The sequence below is a fragment of the Eublepharis macularius genome, chromosome 1 (assembly GCF_028583425.1).
Source record: "Eublepharis macularius isolate TG4126 chromosome 1, MPM_Emac_v1.0, whole genome shotgun sequence".
NCBI lineage: Eukaryota > Metazoa > Chordata > Lepidosauria > Squamata > Eublepharidae > Eublepharis > Eublepharis macularius.
In genome coordinates, this window is record NC_072790.1 from 169148418 (window position 1) to 169172419 (window position 24002).

At 42.5% G+C, this 24002-nt stretch overlaps 1 protein-coding gene across 1 annotated transcript; it reads right to left on the reverse strand.

Annotated features, from left to right (window-relative positions):
• Nucleotides 1-1687: 1687 nt before the first annotated feature.
• On the reverse strand, nucleotides 1688-21159 carry TCTE1 (t-complex-associated-testis-expressed 1). Its single transcript, XM_054972253.1, has 6 exons — nucleotides 21105-21159; nucleotides 10757-10879; nucleotides 9850-10129; nucleotides 8509-9077; nucleotides 6299-6748; nucleotides 1688-1900 (listed from the first exon to the last, which is right to left on the reverse strand). The coding sequence occupies exons 3-6, from the start codon at nucleotides 10031-10033 to the stop codon at nucleotides 1688-1690; spliced, it is 1416 nt and encodes a 471-aa protein (XP_054828228.1). The 5' UTR covers nucleotides 10034-10129; nucleotides 10757-10879; nucleotides 21105-21159.
• Between the last annotated feature and the right edge of the window lie 2843 nt (nucleotides 21160-24002).

Genomic DNA, 24002 nt, shown 5'->3' on the forward strand with positions numbered 1-24002 from the left:
CTATTTAATTTGTGATCTCTCAGACTTCTCACCAGTTCAAAAAGTGCTTTTAAAAGCAGGATCCTTTGGAGGTCAGATCTGGGACATATCCTTCGATGCTGAAAATGAAAATCTTCCCATAGCAGATGATGACTGTCAATTGCAAAGTGCTGTCTGCACTCCCTGTAATGGTCCTGCATGACCATGTTATGAAGGCTTTCCTGGGGGCGGGGGAATAACAAAGCAGAAGACATAACTGGGTCTTAGAAAGCTTTGACATTTAAATTCAAAAGCAAATTGCACTTGGGAAACTAGTTAAGTCATATCAGATCCATTCACTGCCTTCACAGTAACTTACATTTCAGAAATATAACCTGTTAACAAAAAAGCAAGGGCATCTTTCCAGTCACAAGGTTGCTCATTTGCTTAGGATATGTTAAGCAAGGACTTGTCCAAACTGTTTATGCTCCTACAGAATTCTGCAGATGGAAGAAAACTTTCTGCCCCTCCCTTTCATATATATATGGAACATAACCCCAGATGAACAATTACAGGCGAACATGAATGATTCCAGGGCATTTTTGTAATGATTGATTCAGCACCATGAACTGCAGGGTCAAATGGACAGTTCCCTGCTTCCTGGGGTGACAAACCCAGAACGGGGAGTGCTGAATCTTCCTCCAATTCATGTTTTCTTTCTCAAATTACTTTTTAAAACCATTTGACGGGGTTTATTTATAGTCTCAGAGATCCATTGGAAGTTGAGAAAGCACAGATGGGGAGAAAGTTCTGCTCCCCTTTTTGTATATGATGCAGTTTTAATACTCAGTGCTGAGTTTTGAGAGTAACAAAGTATTGTGAGACAAATATAATTAAAATATGTGGATGTAGTTATCAACTAACTTGTATTTCTAACATAATCTTGATTTCAGTTACCAGCAGAAAGTGTCAGAATAATCATTCTTTGTGGGTCTTGTAGCAAATTTATGTAGCTAATCTCCAAAAGGCTATGCTGGCCTCAGCAAAATGATGTACACATTTTGGATGAAGAAGCAGCTGTCCATTGTCATGATGAAAATACATCCAATTCCCAGTACTTCCTGCCTGACCACTAATTAATGTGGCCCTTATTTATCTCTACCCTGCTCCTACATATCACTATAGCCAAAGATATGTCCTTAGTTACATGACTCTTTAGATATATGCATATGATAATTTCCCCCATATACAGTACATTTGCTGTGATTGTACAGCAACAGCAGCTTCTTACTCTGAGATTTAGCCACACATGTGACTTTCATTTGGCTTTTCTCACCTTCTGTGTTCCATATACATACCTTGCACAAGATAATTCATTGTGTCTGCTATCATGTCTCTGCCCAGGCCGATGGTGCAAAATTGCCCCAGCCCATGTTATGATGTTGCCCATTATGACACTGCTAAATTTAGAAGATTCTTGTATCTGATACAGTACCTCGCCGTCCTTTCTTAACATCTAGCAACATCATATGTCTTGCTTACAATGCTACTATGGTATCTTTATGTTCCATTCCTAGAACAATAAATTGACCATTGGTCTGTCCGAAAGGAAAACTATGGAAATCCAGTCCTAGTGAGGAAAATGAATGACACTTCTGACCAGTATGCTCAGGCAAAAATAACGTTTTAATCTAAAACTGTAGCAGTGAAGGAAGAAACACTGAGAATGTTAGTCTAGCTCTGGATGTTTTTCTTCAGCATTGCTTGGGCCAGGTGTGGGGCTTTGGCGCTGAAGGCTTTTCAGACGTGCTAGTTCTTGATTGGTCTTTATGGCTTGGTTAATGAGGTACTCACTCTCTTGTCCGACCTCTGCCAATCTCAGATCAAATTCCACCACAGTCTTATTATCAGTCATGCCTTCCAGCAGCTGTTTCCCTCCATCCTGGAATCAACAAAGATGATGCTGAAGGCTATCGGCAGAGGAAAGGGGGGAAATTTGTTTTGAAACACACTGGTCTACAGTTCCTTGGCTTGATTTCAACTATTATCTAAGGAAGACAGGGAAAGGTGCAAATCTGTTTCCTGTATATTCCTGTATATGGATCTGTGTAAAAATATGCATACCATTTCTTCTGCAAAAAGAAAAGATACTAGAAGAGCTGATGTGTAGAAAAGGAATAGATGAACACTTAAACCTCATTCAAGCCTGCTCCCTTAGTTTCAAATGCATGTTGATACTGCATTAATTTTCTGTGGTAGTAACCAGTAGGCACACTACATAGCTAGATTTCCCCCTTTCATTGTGCAAAATGTGCCAACTTGGAGTTTTCTGTTTATTAAATTTTTATTGCACCCTTCTTTCAAAAAGCTCAGGTCAGTATACATGGTAGTCTCCTTGCATTTTATCCTCACCGCAAGCCATTGAGATGGCCCAGGCTGACATAGTGACATGGCTCAAGATCACCAAATGAATCAAAGCGTGTGAACTAACATGGTGAAGTGGTTAGATTGTTGGATGTGGATGTTGGGAACCTAGGTTTAAATCCTCACTCTGCCATGGAAGCTCATTGGGTGACCTTGGGCCAGTAACAGAATTGGAAGGGGCCTTACAGAACATCTAGTCCAATTCCCTGCCCAATGCAGGAACAGCATAAAGTATCCCCAATAATTATTCGTCTAGACACTCCTTGAAGATTGCCAGTGAGATGGGAACTCACCACACCCCTAGGCAGCTGATTCCATTGCTGGATTACTCTTATTATAAAGATGTTTTTCCTAATGTCCAGCCAGTACCCTCTCTCCTGTAGTTTAAACCCTCCGAGTCCTATCCTCTGTTGCCAACAGAAACAGTTCCTTTCCCTCCTTTAAGTGACAGCCTTTTAAATACTTATAGAAAGCAATTATGTCTCCCCTCAACCACCTCCTCTCCAAACTAAACATTCCCAGGTCCCTCAGTCTTTCCTCGTAGGGCTTAGTCTCCAGTCCCCTGATCATCCTGGTTGTTCTTCTCTGCACCTGCTCCCACTTGTCCACATTTTTTAAAAATGAGGCCTCCAGAACTGTACACAGTACTCCAAGTGGGGCCTGACCAATGCAGTATATAGTGGGACAGTGGCATCCTGCACTTTGGATGTTATGCCTTTTTTGATTTATCCCAAGATTGCATTCGCCTTTTTCCCTGCTGCATCACAATGACTGCTCATATTTAGCTTCCCATCCACCCCTATCCCAAGTTCTTGTTCACACACTACTACCCAGAAGTATATCCCTCATCCAATATGCATGCCTTGCACTTTTGTTACTCAGGTAGAGAACCTGGTACTTTTCCATGTTAAATTGCTTCTTATTCAAATCAGCCCAGTGTGTTCAGATCTTGTTGAATTCTGTCCCTATCTTCAAGAGTGTTTCCTACTCCTCCCTGTTTGGTGTCATCTGCACATTTAATGAGCATTTCCTTCACACCCTCTTCTAGATTATTTATAAAAATATTGAAAAGCGCTGGGACCAGAACCGAGCCCTGTGGCACTCCACTGGACCCCTCCCTCCACTCAGACATGATGCCATTGTCTTACACACTCAGCCTAACTTGCCTCACATGATTGTTACTTTAGATCCTCATTGGGAATAAAATTGAAATATCTACATAAAATATTACTTCATGGCAGATTGGGGATTGTAAGTGTTGGAGGAAAGCTGAGCTTCAGAAATGTATGTCAGAAGGGAGAAAGATGCTTACTGCGGTGAGCAAATCTGTGCAGGCTTGCTTGGTGCAGGCTTGGGTGCAAGGAGACTTCATTGAGGGGTAGCTGGATGCATGGAGCATTTCTCTTTGATCTGTAGCTACTGGCCACTGGGATGCAAGCCCTGCCCTCCACCTCCCTTTCTCCTTCACAGGTACTGGTTGCTGGGATGGCTATTTAACAGGGGCCTGGTACAGGAGGCGTGAGCTTCTTGGCGTGAACTGAAGGGCAAGAGCCCGAGGGCTCTTGGCCCGTGGCTGTTGGCCTGGGGCGCACATCTGGGTGACAGACATCACTTGCACGAGGTGGTGGACATGAGAGGAGTGGAAGAGTTCCACTAATTTGTACTGCTTCTGGGATGGATGTAACACCTACTGGACACTGCTTTCTTAAATATACCATGGTTGTAGCCCTAGACTGTTCTGAGTTGAGGCCACCAGTATGTTTAATATCTGAATATGTGATTTTGGGGTGCATATCAGATTTTTGCTAATGTTATGTTTTTGTAAACTTACTTTTATTTACCCTATGGCATTGTTTATTGAAACATCCTTGATATTGACTGTACTAATCTCACACTATGTAATCTGCCTTGAGTCTCAGTGAGAAAGGTGGACAATGACATAAACATGCAAACAAACAAAAACCTCCTACAATACATAATGTGTCATGCTCCCAACTATGAAGATGTTATTACGATACTGCCACATTCATATCTCCTCATTATAATGTCACAATATGATGAAGCATTCACTTAGGATACACTCGACAAATGTGGCAAGCAGTTCTGCAAGATTGTGGGAAAGAAATAAGAAAGCTCAGAGAGAGCTTTTATTGCTTCTCTCAGCTCTGCGCTCTGTACAAACGTGACAAATCCTGTGGGAACAATATTGACATGGCAAGAACTGAAAGCAGGTGACATCACTGTGATACACCTGTGGCTAGGCAGCCTTTAGACATAGGCTACAAAAATGAGTTGTGACTGGTGGACTGAAACAAAAGTAGGCTGGTGATTTTTCAAGAATGACATGGGGTGGGAAGCTCCTCATAACCCTCCTGTCTTGGAACCTATCACTTCACCCCCAGGACTTTAAAATAATTAAACACCCCATGCTGGGGTGTCAGAGCTTGTGCGGGGGGGGGGGGCAGCGCACCCTCCAGGCTGCCCTGGGCGTTGAACCCAGCTCTAGGAAGGCCTCAGATGTGGGGGGAATGAGGGGATTTACAGTATCCTCAAGCCCTCTCTTCCTCCTTGGGCCAGCTCAACTCATGCTGTCTCTCTACCTTGCCTCCCTCCCTCCCTCTCTCTCATACACGCCCTCTCCCAACTACTCCTCATTGGCCCCCTCTGCCAGGTTTGCCATTATAGGGCCTCCAAGTTTGCTCCTACCTCGAGGCTTCATCCTCTCAGGGGTTGCCCCGTCTCCCCCTCTTGACTGCCAGCCCCACCCACCTGTCTGGGGCTCCCTTGGGGCTTCCCCTGCCCTTGGCTCCTCCCTGTTCTTCTAAGGCCAGGGCTGGCTGGGTCACACCAGTCTGCCCGTTTCTGCAGCCGCACCATCCCGCTGGGCCTTTCTGCTGTTCCTGAGGCCTCCATGGCATCTCCCGGCCTCTTTATAGTCCATGTTGTTTTTTGTCCTGTTACATTTTCTAATCAATGTTAATCTGATATAACACACACATGTTTCTACTTCATACTTCATGTCCTCCTTGATCTATTCCCTGCCTTTTTCTTAAGCCCGCTTGTTCTTTAAAGTATGGTTGTCATGTTGCTACAAGAGGTGGGGGGGAAATCATGATATGACATCTTGATGAAGGTGCAGAGACTTTGGGGCTTTTTTGTCAGGCAAAATAACAGTTCTGTAAATATTAAAGACTTTCAAGCTTGTGCCCACATGTTCCAGCATAAAATATGGTTATATCCTACAATTCTGTGAGCTGATTGTGATGGAGAATCTTCCCCACCAATCTCTGAAGAAGTCCATCTGCTAGACCAAAAAGGCTTGGTGGGCAAAAAGCCATCAGGCACAGAGAGCTGCAATTAGTAGGGGGAATTGGATTAAATAGTCTTTGCCTGCTTATGAGTCAGAACTTCTTCCTAGAATCTCTTTCGCTCATGTGCTAGTCTTTTACTTGCAAGAAGTTGTATTTTGTTTCATTTGAATTGTCTCCCTGTTTAAAAAGTAGTATTCTCTACCTATAGTTAGAAGTGGTAGAATCTACACTATTACCTCAGGATTTTACCATGTTATTCTGATGTGTGCAGATTCTGACCTAAGTTCACTTTGGCCAAAATATAACTAACAGTGAAATCCTAAGAAGAGTTACTCTAGTCTAAGCCCATTGATTTTAACGGACTTAGACTGGAGTAACTCTGCTTAGGCTTTCACTGTAAGCGATAAAGACAAGCCACTATATCTCAACTTCAAACCACCCTCCAACCCCAACCACCTGATCCATCTTAGAAATGTGTTCTAAGGATTATTGGAACAATGTATATAAAGAGTTTTAATAAATACAAAGCACTATGTAAACTCTCATTAGCCATAAGTGCTATATAGTATTCTTAATCTCCAGTTTTAAGAAAGAAGTATGCTTACTAGCCCAATGTGGTTGCAGGAGAGGTTGATGTGAGTCAGAGCTGTGTTCTGAGCCAGGACTTGGGAGAAAAGAGTGGCTGTGGGCTCTGACAGTTCATTGCCACCCAAGTGTAGAGTTGTCAAGGTGTTGTTAACCAGCAAGGCATGGCAAATGGCTTGACCTCCCTCATCCTCTATGCAATTGAGGCGCAGGTTTAGGGATGTCAATACAGCATTCTTGGATAGGGAATGAGCAATAGCCTGGCCTCCTTGAGCTCGGATTCTATTATCACACAGGTTAAGGGATACCAGCTTGCTGCGGTTAATAAGCTTGCCAATGGCTCGGGCAGCACGGTCTGCAAGCAAATTGTGGGATAAATTCAGTTCTAACAGCGAGGGGTGGTCTAATAAATGTCGGATCAATATTCGAGCTTTTTCATCATCCACTTTGCTACGCGTTAGTTTGAAGACCTGCAGGAGAAGCAAAAAAAGATATTACAGACAAGTTTTTAAAACCTCTGGAATCCAATCCTCATGTAAAACCAGATGAGTCAGACAATCTATTTCCTCCAATATTTTTTGAAAAATTTCACATATCACAAGCCATAAATGGATCTGTGTACGCCTTGAAAGTCTCAAACAATCTGTACCTTCAGACTATCATTGTCTGTGTGCAGACAAGTAACTCTTTAGTAAGCCTTGTGTAGGTAGAAACCTACTGATCTCAGAATTTAAAATTAAAGATTTCTTCATTGCCTCTAGGCAGGCCAAGGATTAAAAGTTACTCTGAGATATAAACTGGGTTAAGTATGTAATATGAAGACACTGAGGCAAGGGCAGCCAGAGAAGTGGTGACCAATATGTCTGACCAAGACCACTAGGCCATCAGAGCAGATGAGATGTCGAAGGTGGAGTACTACACACTTCTTCCACAATCCATGAGCCCATGTGTCTAGACATTATTAGATATATTTTTCATTTATAAAACAATCTTACTTTATGTTAAGTGTGTATCACAGTACAACTGACCTTTCTCTGCTATACTTTTTATTTCCTCTTAGCACAGATGATGTTTTCTCTAGTAAATCTCAGATCAGGCAATTATGCTAAAATGTGCCATATGATGCAATACTGCTAAATTCTATTATCTAAGTGGGCTTACTAAATTATAATCAAGGACGCTCAATCATGTGTTGGTTAATCTTGCTTCCTGCTTGCAGGTTGCAATCAGGAAGCTGACCTGAGCTGTTTAGATGTGTTTGACTGAATTCAGATAATTCTTCATAATTATATTGCTGTCTGCTGCCACTGCCTCCCATTGTTAAAAGGCACATAATTTTAAAAAATCCCGTCTGAGATTTTTGATTTGATACTTACTACTTATATATCCCTGTATGCAGTCAGTATCTGCTAATTTATCTAGTTAGTCCTTGTAATCAGTTGTTGTGACTGACTGATCACAAATGAATGCAGCTGATTGCAAAGTCATAAAAAGTAGGCAATGTCAGTCATATGAAGTAGGCAATGTCAGTCATATGAAGTAGGCAATGTCAGTCATCTCACAGGCACAAAGAGGGGCTGAAGTGAAAGTGCTTCCATGGTTGACAAGTAAGTCAATTTAATGATGGTGACCTGAGGAAAGATGTACCTCTTCTCCAGTAAGCAAGAAGAACTAGTTTACAGACTATGCAACTGTACCTTCAAGCTACAACTTACTTGTTATTTATTATTAAGGTACTACCTGGCCTTGTATAGGCATGGTGCTCAAGATGAATTTCAATTAAAGACACTAAGGCAATTTGAACAAGAGCTTGCCTTGAATGTAAATTAGGAAGTTCAATCAAGGTAAATTCATTGGCAATTATGTTCAAGTCAAGTTAGAGTTCTCAGCACCCATGATAATTTGCCTTGAAAATTCAGAACTGGAGGGATAGGATCTAATTTTGGGACAGGTACTAGTCACCTTACATGAAGATGAGTCTTGTCAGTAATTTACCTGTAAAAGCTAATTGCCAGTCTACTTATTCTCAATGAATTCCATAAATTATGAACACACCTGATTTTTATTAGCCCTCTACTGCTTGATACCAAAGAAATCCTAAATATCTCCTAATAATTTAGAAATACTAATGGAGTGAAAGGACCATTAAATTAGTCTCTAACCTTCAGAAATTATCATTCTATTATGCTCAAAGTTACTAAACATTACAAAATTTGGTTTGGTACACTACCTTTAGAGTTGGACACTTCTTGAGAGCAGTGGCCAGTGACCAGCAGTCCCGAAAGGTGAACTCAAATAGATTCCACTCAAAATTCATGCCACAGTCTTTAACACCATAAGATAGATGCAGCTCCTCTAGGTGACAGAGAGCTGGGACAAGCATACTTAGATCAAAATGATCCATGGAAGGTTCATCTATTCCAGCATCACTTTCAGTATCAGAGACATCTTCATCTTCCTTCTTCTGATCTAGTTTCACTGGTGGGAGGAACTGGTTGATCTCTAGCTTCCTCACATACTCCTTGCAGAGTGGGATAATATCTAGGACTTGGTTGGGGCTGGTTGTGTCAGGAATATAGAACTTCAAGATGTTTTCCAGGTGCCGTTCAAAGAACATCCTTTTCCAGCTTCCTCCATAACGGGACACATCACAGACAGTCCATCTCTCAGTGGAGCACCGTTTCCAGTAGCCTTCATCACTGACCAGGTTGGCAGTCACTGCAAGGGGTAGACTTGTGGAAAGCTTCTCCAGCACCTTCTTTTGGTGCTCAGGAACAAGGCTGTTCAAAATAGGATTTTCTGGTGGGAAAGAAAATATATTAATAGTACATGGAATTATGGAAACTACTAGTGCAGCTTAAGTGTGTTTGGTGGGAACATTCAGTGATATATTTCCTAACTCAACTCATCTCGCCTTGCAGAGTGGGATAATATCCAGGACTTGGTTGGAGCTGGCTGTGTGAGGAATATAGAGCTTCAAGATGTTTTCCAGGTGCCATTCCTAACTCAACTCATCCTTCTTCAAAAGGAAGTGTCTGAAGCAAGGAGCTCTGACTCACAAAAAGCTTACACCTTGAAAATCTTGTGGGTCCCTAAGGTGTTGCTGGACTCAAATCCTGCAGTTCTAGTGCACTCTGACACAGCTGTCCACCTAAAACTATCCTGTATGGAGATCAGTTAACTATGTCTATACTACAAACGTACGTTGGTTTTATATCAGTTTAAAAGTAATGTTTTCTCTCCCCCCGCTCCCGCTCAAGTCATGGGAATTTAAGTTTGGGGAGGCTCTGAAAGAGCCCCTTACAGAAATACAGTTCCTTTGGGAGAAGGAATAACTCTCAAACTAGTTTAAGTATGTGCTATAGAAATTTATAGTATGCTACAGTAAATATCACTGTGGCTTGTTATCTAGAAACTGCAATGGAAATTCAATCTGGGGCCCAATTGTCTGGCATTTTCTAACAATTGGTTTTATTTTAAAAATCTATTCACAATACTTAATATAACTGCAGTTGATAATTTACTAATATTTCCTTAGCAAGTTTCTCACAGGAAAAGAGATCTGACTTACTTTCAAAGTTGTTCATTATGTGTTGGATGCAGAGTTCTGTGAGCTGTGGGACAATGGCTAGACTCCACTCAGGATCTTCAGCAATAATCCGTCGCATTCTCCGGTTGTTGGCTGCAGGGTTTATTACTACAGTGTGGGTCGGGGGAGGGACTGCATTTGGTTCTCCAGCAACTGGCTCCTGCATTTTGGACTGCTAGTGTAGCGTTTCTTACTCCCTTAAGTGGAATGGAAGGAAAGTTCTGGGCAGGATGGATCACCAACACTTCTGCAGTTACTGTTCCTAGAGGAAAAGTTTACAGATAAACTAAGTCTGACTCTTACTGATACTAATAAAGCATTTTGTATAAAGGATTACTTAAGGTGTGGAATGATTAATGATTTTAAACCATTATATGCGATTGTCAATAATTAGTTCCACCAAGGCATGTGCAAAATAATGATAATCTATTCTGTGGATATAAGATTCATTAAAGACTGTAAATAGCTTTTATCTGAACTTGGGGTGGTGGTGGTGGGGCTTTACATTTTCCACTTAATTTCTGAACTCTTAAATGTCACCTGTACTTCAACCCCTCATTAAAGTGAAGATGAAGAAATGAGAGGACTTCTATTTAAGTCATAGTATTGATTTTAAACATTTATTAGCCGCCTTTCTACCTTGCAGAAACTCAAAGCAGCTTACAATATATATATAAAAACAATCACAAAATGAATAAAAACAAAGTTTAAAAGCACAGTAAACACAGAAACCAATAAATATGGAAACAAAGTTAATTAAAAGCAGTCCTAAATAAAAATGTCTTCAGTTGCTTCCTGAAGATCGGTACTGAGGGGGCCAGGTGCACCTCCCAGGAGATGCAGTTCCATAATTGTGGAACTGCCACTGAAAAGGCCCTCTCTCATGTACCTGCCAGATGAGCTTCTTTAGCTGATGGGACAAGTCACATGAACGAGCTCAATGAAGGTTCTGCCTCAAAGACCAGTATGTCAGTGGAGAGTGTTCACATGGTTCACACATGGGTTGGCGGGCCTGAAACAAACAAACCTGAAAATATTTATTTATTTATAATCTGCCTTTCTCACTGAGACTCAAGGTGGATTACACTGTGTAAGATTAGTACAATCAGTTTCAAGGACATTTCCATAAACAATGCCATAAGGTAAGTAAACATAATTTCACAAAGACATAGCATGAGTAAGAATCCAAGACAGAGATGAAGAAATGCTGAAACAGAACATAAGCAATTCTAGGGCTAACATTAGACCATATGAAGCACAAGCAGCTTATAGGACCGCATATTTAAGACAACAGGTAGTACATAAGGCAACATAGAGGTAAAATCTATGATCCTTAACTCATTAGTGAAACATCTGAGAGCCTCTCCCTACAATACAAAAGCCTTTTTGAATAATTTGGTTTTGTATTGTTTGCGGAAAGCAAGAAGAGTGGGGGCCCTCCTAACCTCTTCAGGCAGGTCGTAGGGGCACCACAGAGAAAGCCTGTGTACGGGCTGCTGTTAATTTTGCCCATGTGCAGGGTGGCACCTGCAGGAGACCCTGTTCAGATGAGCAAAGCTGCCGTGGAGGAACATAGGGAGGGAGGTGGTCCTTTATGTATGCTGGGCCAAAGCCATGAAGAGCTTTGTATGTGATAACCAATACCTTGAACTGAGCATGGTAGCTGATAGGTAGCCAATGAAGTGACTGCAGAATGGGGGTGATGTTCATGTTCCTGCTCACTATTGATAGCAGTCGTGTTTTGAACCAATTGGAGTCTCCTAGTTAATTTGAATGGGAGACCTATGTATAGTGCATTACAAGTCAAGTCTTGATGTTACCATACCATGGATCCAGGTGGCCAGGTTGGCCAGGTTGATATAAGAAGCCATTTTCCAGGCTAGAGTGAGGTGTTTTTTGCAGTTGCCTTAACTTGTTTTTCTAGTAGTATCATTGGATTCAATATAACTGCAAAGTGAGAAACCTTGTGGTTTCTCATCAAGATCTTTTTAAGGCTATCTAAACACTTTTGCATTATAATGTTGTAGGACTGGAATACTCAGTTTTTAAAGCATTATGAAATAAATAAAAGTCCAAGCATGCAAGTCAAAAACATATACCATATACCAAGTCACACAGAATTCTGTGAGATTTACTTTTGCATAAAGAAGTCGATGCTACATAAGTAACAAAACAATGTAAGTATGCAGAGAAGGTGGAATTCTGTGGATTGCACTATTTACATTCAAAGCAATATCTAACATATGTCTGGGATATTTATGCAATAAAATTTCATGCAGCAACTACAATAAAAGACCTTCTTACTGGGGCAGCACCAGTACTTCTAGTTGGTATGCTTCTCAGTAGAGGGGAAAGATGTGCAGAAAAGACCACATTCCAAGGTGTAGAGAGCCTAGCATCATAGCACAGCAGCTGTAATAGAGTCTATAGCAACTCACCCATCATGAAATGGCATGTTGCCACCCTGTGTCAGGTAGACAGAAGCAGTCAATTAGTACATGCTGACACCCTGATATTAGGTCACCACTTCACACAAGAGACACAAAAGAGGGAGGAAATGGCAAAAAAGCAACCTCCACTGCAAGAGGTGCAATGGTAAAGACCAGAAGGAACCCTGGAGTGAACATACTGTAAGGTGCTCTGCAGATGTGTGTTTGAGTCCCCTCCTACAACTACATTCCCTTTCCCCCAGCACACTCATTGGGAAGAGAGCATTATCACTCCAGCCACAACTCTCACAAGCTTCTGTAACTCACTCAGTAGAGGCAACCCAATTGCATACCTAAGCCTTCTCCTGCACAAGGATCCTAGGTCTTGAAGTAGGCTGCATAGTATATGTACCCTCACCTTCTTTATCAACCTATATACAATTGCTCCATCCTGGGTCCTTCTTTTAACACACCAGCATCAATTCGTTTCTCTCGCACAGTGTTCATTCTCATGATTTAACTGACAACCTAAGAAAAGAAGCCTATAGCCATGTAAAAGCCAGTGCCACAATCATGGACACTCCTACTGAATAGAACTTTAATCCTATACAGTACTTTCCCCTTGCAAAGAGAGAAGCAGATGCTGCTGCATAGATCAAGCTCATTATTTTCCCCCTTTGTGAGGTTCCGCCATTTTTTTCTTTCTAGTACTAGCAAGAACTAGCTCTTTCACCATGCCAAAGCTCTGTATCATTGAAACCTTTATAACAGGGAAGAGCTTCGACAATCTATCCAGCTCCAAACTGTCTGAGGCAGTGCTGATAAAACAGCCTGCTAAATCATAAGAGCAGAGACCTATGAATGCTAAGAACTGAAGAAGCAAAGATAAATGATTCATGTTGTGTTGAAGATAATGTGCCTGCATAGGCTTCCTAGACTGTATTCACAGCAAACAGCAGCTGCTTCATGCAAATGATGCACCATGATGGTGGGGAACTGGAGATACAGGGGAAGGCCAGGGCAAAGGGATACTTTGGTCTTTGCAGAAAAAGTGAGACAAAGCTGTTCAAGGGCCAGCTGACATAGAATGTGATCCAACCAGCAAATGATGATGTCAGGCACTATGGAGTGAACAATGTATAGTTGACAAGGCAGTTTGCATACCCACTGGAGAGAAATGAAGTAAACAAATGAAGTAAGCAAACAAACAAAAGTGTCCAAAGTTCTAAAGTCCAAGAGCCACACACACAAATCTTTCAGGGGCTGAGCTATTGTTCTCACAACTGCAATTTGCCCCTTCAACAGCCACTGATTCACTTCTTAGTCTCACAATAGCCCACAGATTTGGCTGCTGAGAGCAACACTGCCAATAGTTACACTCAGATTTTCATCTGCCCTGTTCTATGGATGGGAGAAAACAGACAGGGAGCACAAGCACAGTCCCTGCGATCTTGAAGCACTACAGCTCTGCAATTTCATTTCTGTACTTCCCAAATAGTTCAAGTAGTTAATGAATACAAGTCAAAGAACAGATGTGCAGCTGCAGCTTCATAGAATGCAAAGCAGGTTTCCATAAAGCACCAAGAACTAATAATAATGTACAGCATTCTGATTTTTTCACTGTAACCAACTGAATATTCCATACTAAAATCTGCAAATTCAGTGGTGTATTTCCCCCCAAAATAAACATTTCTGTATTCAACATTCACACATGATGCAGGAAGCCAGTCTTAAGTGCATTTCACACAAACAAATGTTGACAAAAGTAGAAGTAGCAGTTTGCATTAGTAATCAAGTGTGCGGAAATTGTGACTGGGAAACAATTTGTTATGCCCTTTAGTGTTACTTGTAGCTCCCAGAGTCTATGGCCTCAATCCAAAGAGCCTCTTTAAGCAGAAGGAAGCATTTTCATGCATGGACTTTTATTTCTAACCACAGCTCCTCTGAAGACTGCTCTTTCCATTCTTCTGAGTTTTGGGAGTGGCTTATTAGCTGCACAGAGGGATGCTACCATAAAAGGAAAGCCCAAAAGAAGCCATACTGTGTAAGTAATTCATCATTCCATCCCCTTTTAAATAGCAAACAAAACACTGAAACACTGTGGATTCTACAGTGCTGTGATCACAAAAATATATAATATATAATATATACGGACAGCGGATGAAAATTCTGATGGTTGTTGCAGAATTCCTGCAAAATTCAACCATCAAGTTCTAGAATCCAGAGGATACTGTCAGGTGCCCCTGCATGCATACTTCCACTGACCCAGTGTTTTGTGACATTTTATCCACCATAATCCCCTTACACACTCTATTTATGATCTATATGACATTGCACATACCCTTATAATACTATCTGAATCCTGCTGATTGTAGTGGCATCCTTTCTCTCTGTTGCAAGATTCCAGGGAGCTGTATAGGGGGAATGCAGAAGGACCAGATGCAACAAAAACTTTCCTTTCCTAATCTGTTCTGCAGATCTTTATAATGGTAGATATCCATTATGGAAACAGAGAACTTGGTGCGTGCTCTCCCTCATGTAGGCCGGAAAGCATCAATTTTGTATTCAGCTGTGCAAGGAAGAACGTGCTATGCCCTTTACATAAGGAATTCTCAAATGTATTTTATCTTCTTTAAAAATCTAAAGCCCCCACCTCCTTCTGCCAAGGCAATGGAAACAAGTTTCCTTTCACACACAGCCAGTAGCTATTGAGAAATTAAAATTAGGTGAGACAGCTAGAGGGAAAAAACGCTGTTTCAAATAGAAATGAACACAAATGTTTTGAACTATAATGTAAATTCACTTGTTTTAGTGATCTGAAACAATATGTTCTGTAGGCATTTTCAAGCAGTGCTCCTTGGTAGCTCCTGCTTTTTACTTAAGGCACAATGGTCTAAATTATGTACATTAATCTATGGTTGGCAGATGTAGTGAGAATGCTTAAGAGTGTGCAGTCGGACTTTATGACTCTCTGATAATGTCTAGAGGTGGGCACAAATCACAATACGAAGCATAAAAATGCACGAACCAGGCCGCTTTATGGTTTGTGAAAATGCAGTTCTGGCGGTAGGAGAACGGGGCTGTCAGTTTCACAGACCCTGCGCTAGGTTCAGCAGATGGGCTGAAGCTGGTGCGGGGTGAGTGAAGCTGACAGCCCCTTTCTCCTGCCACCCAAAAGGCAGGAGAACAGGGCTGTCAGTTTCACAGACCTCATGCTGGGTTCAGCCAATGGGTGGAAGGGAATGGGGTTGTCAGTTTCACACAACTTGCACTGGGTTCAGCAGATGGACTGAAGCCGGTGCGGAGTGAGTGAAGCTGACAGGCCCCATTCTCCTTCTGCCCAGGGTGGCAGGAGAACAGGAGCTGTCAGCTCCCCCTTTCCAGCTGGCTCTCTCCCCCTTTCCAGCTGACTGGAGGAATGGGGGGGGGATTTGAAAGGAAGAACATTCCCCGCGCCACTTGCAAATGGCACAGGGAACCTTCTTCCTTCAAACTCTCCCCCTTTCCAGCTGGCTGGAGGAAGAGGGGGGAGAGTTTGAAGGGAAGAAGGTTCCCCGCACAGCTTGCAAACAACACAGAGACCCTTCTTCCCTTCAAACTACCCCCCTTTCCAGTTGCCCTGGGTGGCAGGAGAACGGAGGCTGTCAGTTTGACAGACCCTGCACTGGCTTCAGCCCATGGGCTGAATCCCGTGCAGGGTGAGTCAAGCTGTCAGCCCCCATTGAAACCAGTGCAAGGTCTGTCAAACTGACAGCCCCCCTTCTCCTTCCGCCCTAGGCAGCAGGAGAACAGGGCTGTCAATTTCACTCACCCAGCATGAGGTGAATGAAACTGACAGCCCTGTTCTCCTGTCCCCCCAGTGGCAGGAGAACGGGAGCTGTCAGTTTGACAGCAAATGATGTGGAGAACCTTCTTCCCTTCAAAATCTCTCCCTTTCCAGTTCTAGAATCAAGAGGATACTGTCAGGTGTCCCTTCATGCATACTTCCACTGCTCCAGTGTTTTGTGACATTTTATCCGCCATAATCTCCTTACACACTCTATTTATGATCTATAAATAGAATGACAGCCCTGTTCTCCTATCCTTCAAGTGGCAGGAGAACAGGGCTCTCAGCATCACTTATCCTGCGCGAGACTCAGCCCATGGACTGAACCCAGCATAGGGTCTGTCAAATTGACAGCTCTCGTTCTCCGTCTGCTCAGGCAGGAGGAGAACAGGGTGCTCAGTTTAACTCACCCCGTGCTGGGTTCAGTCAATGAGCTGAAGCCGGTACAGGATGAGTGATGCTGACAGCCCCATTCTCCTGCCACTCGGGGAACAGGAGAACAGGGCTGTCAGTTTCACATGCCCCGCACCGGCTTCACCTGATCGGATAAAGCCTGCACGGGGTGTTTTGAAACTGACAGACTTCCCCTGTCACTTTGGAGCAACAGGAGAAGAGGATGTCAGTTTCAAACACCCCGCACTGACTTCAGAAGCCAGCACCGGGCGTTTGAATTCCACGAACTACAAACCACAAACCAATTCATGAACTAGTAAAAGTTCGTAGAAATTCCTGATTCCTGGTTCGTGGAATAGCAACGAACCACAAATCAGGTGGTTCAGTTTTTTTCAGTTCATGCCCATGTCTAATAATGTCTAGACTTAGAAGTCTATGGAACTACAAAATAAATTGCTGTAGCCAAGGGTGGAATTAGTCACGATAAGGCAGCACTACTTATCTGTATCATGAAGAGCACAAGGCCAAAGACAACTGTCACAGTCTACCTAAAAGCAGTATGAATATTATTATTATTATTAGATTAGATTTTTAGTCTTCCCTCCCCGCCAGGCAGGCTCAGTTTGGCAGACTTGGAAAATGGGAGATCTGATGGTTAAACTATACATTTGGATTTTTAAAGAGTTCCTTAGACCCAACTTGAGTTCTCTGCAGCCACACAGCAGCGGTGGAGAATGGCTTTTAAAAATAAAAGAGAGCCCAAATGGGTTCCAAATTTCAGCAAACAGGGAAGCACTCCAGCCTCCTCCCCAAAGCCATTTCACCCCCATCAAAACAGCTTGGGCGGATTATTTCCCAGTTTTTGCTTCTCCATGGGCCAGAACATTTCACATGAAGCAGCAAAAACAGGAAAATAACCCTTTGTGCTGTTTTGGCATGGGACAATATCAGAGGTAGGGGAGGCTCTCCTCTATTTTTAAAAAACCATTCCTTGCAGCTGCTGTAAAGTTGTAGGGAACCTGAGTTGCATCTGGAGAGCCCAGACCTAAATCATTAAAAACCCGAGCATGTAGTTTGACCCATAATAGCTGCTGACTTTTTATGAACAGAATGCCAGAAGGAAATTGGACTCCATTACTGAGACAGAATGGAAGGCACTGAATCTTTAAGCTGGGCATGATAAAATATATTTGACAATTCCTGTTGTAAAGAGCACAGTTTGCTCTTCTCACCCTAGACAAACTGATAAACATTAATTTTGTGTAATATTGCAAATTAATACAAACAACTACTAGCTATATCTTGAGGGCCTGTTGTAGAAAGAAAATGTGCGAAAATGAAAATAAATATGAAATAAACTTCAGCAATTGCCATTTATTGCCCATTTCAAGCAGATTCTTTAGTACCCACATCAGAGTATAATCTGAATAGACAACGAACAGAGGAATGAATGTTGCAGGTAATATGAACCGGAACCTAAACTTTTATTTATTACAAAGCATGTGCATTTCTAATTATCTCCTGTCCTGACTGAGCATTCAGTGTGATCACAAATATATCAGAAGGAAGATTTCTGAGGTGTGATAACTATTCTACACAGTGCTTGAATTAATTCCATGATCAAGCTCTTAAGAAGTTTTGAGGTGTCAAGTCTTGCAGTGAGTCACTTATCACACTGAATCAATTGACACTACCTTCTGATGTGATAATCACACATCACCATTCCCATTCAGTCCCTTCATTTTCTTATCCTGCCAGTGTAGACATGAATCTTTTGTACCATTTTCAGTTCACATGCCTTTCTATCTATGGGTGAACAGACAACCATTTACCAACTGATAACATGGTACATATTTAACTCACTTACTAAAATTTTTCTATTTTTCTATTCCCCAGCTTTCTGGTCAGATGTATTGTGGTAAAATTCCCCTCATCTCTATATAAGACATTATAGACAACTAGTTAACCAAGTAGTTTTATAAAGACAGAGTTTTATAAAAACACACATTATCATCTGTCAAACAGCCATCAATATTCAGTTCACATATTGGACTCAATAACCTTGGCTGAAAGCATAAATTGTATTAAAGAGTTGAACTTAAGCCACTTATTTTTTAGCATTAAACAGCAACTTGAGATACGTGAGTCAATAAAAGTAATGTATGCAACTTTCTGTCTGCTCCATGCCTAAATCATCTTCATCTTCACTTCAAAAGGTATTGTTAAAGGAGATGCAATGAAAAGCCAAAATGTAATAAAATTATCTATATAATGTATATTCAAAGCAACAGACCCATAAAACTGATAAGAGAACTCTTTCATTTAAAAAAGTTAAGGCACATTTCTTACACATTTCATCCACACAGCTCTATTGTAAAACGTGTGTACATGTTTAACATGTCAAGACTTTTTAAGCTCATCTTATTCTTTATTTTGGAAAGACAATCTACTAACAGGGAAAAATCTTCTACTCCTGGCGGTAGTCCAGAGTTCGCTAAAATGAATAGACTGTAAATCATGTCTACTAATAATGCAGTAAGATAATTTATCAGAGCTGCAAGTTTAATTATGTACTGATTGTGAAAGAAAGAAGGATCAAACCTAAAGAAAAGATGGTAGAATCATTACTCAGTTTAATAGTACTGACTACTATGTCCATGGGAACATGTGTATTCAGTTTTTCATGGTGAAAAGGATAAATCCACTTGCTGTGACTTACTGGGCTGAAAAATATATCCAGCTACATTACACTTGTCTTCTTACTATCCCCATATACACATGCAGCTGCTTCAGTATCTAAAATATTTCTGTGGATATTACACACACACTCAGCATTTCTGTTATGCCATCCACACATTCTTGCAAATAAAGAGAGTTCATTACAAGGACCTGAAAGATCTACTTCAGGCCTGAGAGATCTTCTTCTTCTTTTGTCAAAGCTTAGGGTTCTACCATTGGAAGCCAGATACAAAAATGCTATTCTCAAGGGTTGGAGCCAAATACAGCATGGGTCCCCACAGTGAAATGCAGCCAGGCATTTACATGCTCCATCAAATAAGCCGTACAATGGGGTATCTGTATGCACAAGTACATTTCTTTGTTTTTCATATCTGAATAATTATATATCAGACATACCAGCACAAAACCCTAAAAGTGATACACAAACACCAGCTCCAAAAGAGAAGTGATTATTCCTTCAGATTTGCATTTTTTAGCAATAATTTATGCTAGCATTCTAATTTATAAGTTTACTGAAAAATGGTTGCAGTGCTGACAACTAACTAGTTGCACTGAGTGCTGACAACTAACTAGTTGCAGTGCAACTAACATTGCACTGAGGAGTCATCAGCCCTCATAGGGGCAGAACTTTCTGGGAATCAGGATGGCTAAGCTTGTCCTAAAATGGCTAGGCTTGTTCTAAGAGCTTGTCCTTAGTCATGGAGCCCTGGTCAACATGGATCACCTACCATTGAGCCATTACATGATGGGCCCACCTCTCAGCTACTGTTACCAGGAACATTTTTGTAAAGGCTGCAGTGCTGTTTGGATACTGGAAAATTCTATCACAGAGACAAGAGCTCTGTTCAAGAAGCACTGAGCTGCTTGTCAGAATAGTGCAAGAGCTTCAGTGGCTCCTGGTATTTCAATAATGCTGCTCAAACAACTTCCCTCTTCCTCTAAGAAAGAGGTCTGGATAAGGTGGGTTCATTCAACAGGCTCTCACAGCCTCTACTCAATGCATGGGCCACATTCTTCTATTACATTAAAGACTCTTCACTGCCAATATGCCTTCCTATATAAAATGATATTTTATGGCTTTGTACAAAAGTCTGTTCTCATACATACCCAAGATCAATATTGGTGATCACAGATCATGGAAATGGTCATCTGGAAGTACCCTGAGTTATCCCTTGACACCCTTCCATGAAAATAGTTTCAGGTGGGTAGCTGTGTTGGTCTGTAGTAGAAGAGCAAGATGCAGGTCCAGTAGGACTTTAAAGACCAATTGGATTTCCAGGATATGAGCTTCCAAGAGTCCCTCCGTCAGATAGGAGAAGTGGAAAAAGATAGGGGTCCTTCCTTTTCCATTCCTCATATCAGACAAAGGGAGTTCTGACTCTTGAAAGCTCATTACCTTGAAAATCTAGTTAGTCTTTAAAGTGCTACTGGACCCGAATCTTGCCCTTAACACCCTATAGTTATCCAAGTATACTTGTAGTCCAGGAAACTAATGGCTGAAGTTATCCTAGCCTTTCCATGCATAAGTGTGGATTAAACAAGTGTCAAGCCAGCTAAGGGCGAGCAAGGAGTCAGACTGGGTAGTTACCTGCGAGTAATTAAGACGGATGCAGTCTTGTGTACGCGACAGTAGAGCTCTCCGTGGTGTCTACTTGCCTCTAATGTAAAGGGGTCACCCAGCCTCTCTCCTCCGCCCACAATAAATCAGGAAAATGGGGGAATCCTCAACGTGCTGCCTCAAACATTCTTATGCTTGCCTCAAGTGCTCTCCATCTATGGCTCCACGGACGGCACCCCCTCACTCTCAGAGCTCCTCCCCTAAACTCCCGGGGATCCCTAGTCGCTCTCACCGTGCACTCCCAACTCAGGATCGCCCCGGGCTTCACCACCCCGCCGAGCAGCCCGAGCCTCAGAGACGGTTGCTAAGGAAGCGAAGCGTCGTCATGGGCCGGGAGGCAAGGCCTGGGGGAGCAGTAAGTACCGCCTCTCCCTGGGCGGTAGCTTAGTGCAAGCCGCCATTCAGAAGAAGGGAGTTACCGGCTCCGTTCGGGTGAGTGGCGAAAAGAAACACCCAGGGATGGGGCTTGGGTCCTCGGGGCTTCGAACCGGTGGAAGGCGAAGCTTGGATTCAAGGGTTCCCTTTCTGTTTTCAGATCCCTCCCCGCAATAGAGCTCTCCGAAGCGAGATGACCATCACACCCCTTTCGTTTGCTCGCGATCGGATGAGTTAATAGAAACCGCGACTTTACCAGCAGCTCCAGTAGCGCGGCGCTCTCCCACCTACGTACCTGACATCGCTCAGGAGCTTTCGTGTTCCCATGGTTACAGGGCTAGGGGACTGAAATCAGTGGGGTCTGCTTCTGTGGAAACCTGCATAGGATTGGGCTATACGACGGTAACTTGTGAAAGAAAGAAAGAAAGAAAGAAAGAAAGAAAGAAAGAAAGAAAGAAAGAAAGAAAGAAAGAAAGAAAGAAAGAAAGAAAGAAAGAAAGAAAGAAAGACATAGCTAAGGAGGAAGGAAAAGTCGTGCCTTCTTGACAGAGGCTTAATAAGATGTTACCTTGTTAGTTATCCCTATGCTTCTACTGCTCAGTTCCACACATTAAGCCTCAACAGAAGAAACAGGACCTTTCTTTCTCCAGGTTGGCAACCCTGTCTTGGATAGAATAATATTTACCACTTTCCCTGGAGAAAATGGCAACTCCTGAGGGTGGACTTTATATTCCATCACATCCCTGCTAAGCTTCCTCTTTTCCTTAAACTCTGGCCTCCCCAAACTCTACTCTCCAAATCTCCAGCAGCTTTCCAATCAGGAATTGGCTGGTCTGCTGTAAGGATTACAGTGGTGATATGTACGTATACAGAGTTTTGTGCTCTCTGTAGTTTGTAGATGAGTTGTAATAATTACAACAACATTTGATTTCTATACCACCCTACAGGACAACTTAATGCCCACTCAGAGCGGTTTACAAAGTGTATTATTATTATCCCCACAACAATCACCCTGTCAGGTGGGTGGGGCTGAGAGAGCTTTGGAAGAGCTGTGACTGACCCAAGGTCTCCCAGCTGCCTTCAAGTGGAGGAGTGGGGAATCAAACCCGGCTCTCCAGATTAGAGTCCTGCCATTCTTAACCACTACACCAAACTGGCTTGCTGAGAGATTCTGAGAGAACCCCAGTCCCCACCTGGAGGTTGCCAGCCACATGGAAAGGATATCTTTTTTTGTTTGCTTGCTTTTATTTATACTCTGCCTTTCTCCCCAAAGCAGGTTACATCATTTTTCTTTCTTCCATTTTCCCTCACAACAACCCTGTGAGGTAGGTTAGGCTGAGGGGTGTGAGTGGCTCAAGGTAACCCAGTGTGGTTTCATGGCAGAGTGGAGTTTTGAACCTAGGTCTCCCACATCCATGGTGGCTGTGATCATAGCTTTCCCACTGCCTTAATAAACTAATCTCTGATGTGTTCATTGTTAGCTTTAGGTACATATATTCTGCAAAGGGCATTCTGTATTTATGGCTAGTGCTGCATGTCCAAGATTATGCCATCTTGTTGAGGTGTTTGGAGGCAGAAGTGAGCATCAAGGTATGTGCCTTGGATTGGTTTAAATTGTTTCTTATGGAATGGACACAAAGGGTTGCTGTCGGAGATCAGCTGTCTCCAGAGTTGGAATTATCTTGTGGTGTTCCACAGGGCACAATCTTATCTCCCATGTTATTCAACCTCTATATAAAACCTTCAGGAGAACTCATTCGCAGCTTTGGAGTGGCATGCCATCAATATGTGGATGACACCCAACTTTTCACTATCCAAATCACCACAGAATTCAGTAGAAATCTTGGGTTGCTGCCTGAGAGCTGTGGTCAAATGGCTGAAAGGAAATAAATTGAAATTGAACCCAGACAAGTCTGAAGTGATGCTCATTGGCAGAGATCTTGAAGGACATTGCACTCCCAACTTTCTTTTTTTTTAATAGATTTTTATTTTTTAATTACTAAACTCAAAAAACTACAAAAGAGAAAAAGGGAGAACAAGGGGAAAGGAAAGGAACAACATATAAAAACACACACACTACAACTACAACTACAACTACAAGTCTTGCATTCCCTTCATAATACAGTTATTTAAAGTTAAACTTTCTAATATGCCATTAGATTGGTAGACCTTATAAAATACAGACTACAGTCAGGATCAGGTCTTCTCCCCCCCCCCCCCCGCGTCTCAGTCGCAGCTTTCTCTGAACAGCTGCACTCCCAACTTTCGCTGGAGTTCATCTGACCCTTGAGATGAGATGCCCGACACATGTAGGGTTCTCACAACCTGGGTAGTGTAGTCAGCAGCAGGATGGGTTTTCCTCTGGGATCTCAGGAGTGGGGGCATGTCAGAGCAGCAGCAGCAGGACGGGAGGGAAAGAGTCAACGAGGGGAGCTCAAAGCTGCCAGGCAGCTAGCAGCAGCAGAAGAAGCTGCTGAGGCTCTCATTGCTACCGACAGTCTCCTTCTCCTCTCTGTAAGAAGGGATGGTTAAGTCTAGCAGTGGTGGTGGCAGTGGCAACGGCAGCTCCTTCTGCCTCCTGGCAGCTTTGGGCTCTCCTTGCTGACTCTTTCCCTCCCGTCCTGCTGCCGACTACACTACCCAGGTAATCCTGCGAGAACCCAACACATGTCAGGCATCTCATGTAGGACATAGCCCTCGGTTAAGAGCCTAGAGATTATACTGGATCCAGCTATTGCTAGAAAAGCAAGTTAGT

Excerpts from the sequence above, each read along its gene's own strand:
- TCTE1 (XM_054972253.1), bottom strand. The coding sequence starts at position 10,033 with ATGCAGGAGCCAGTTGCTGGAGAACCAAATGCAGTCCCTCCCCCGACC. Across the intron at positions 6,749-8,508 it reads AGAAGTGTCCAACTCTAAAG|GTCTTCAAACTAACGCGTAG; the intron begins GTAGTGTACCAA and ends CTTCTCCTGCAG. Across the intron at positions 1,901-6,298 it reads CCTGCAACCACATTGGGCTA|GATGGAGGGAAACAGCTGCT; the intron begins GTAAGCATACTT and ends TGTTGATTCCAG.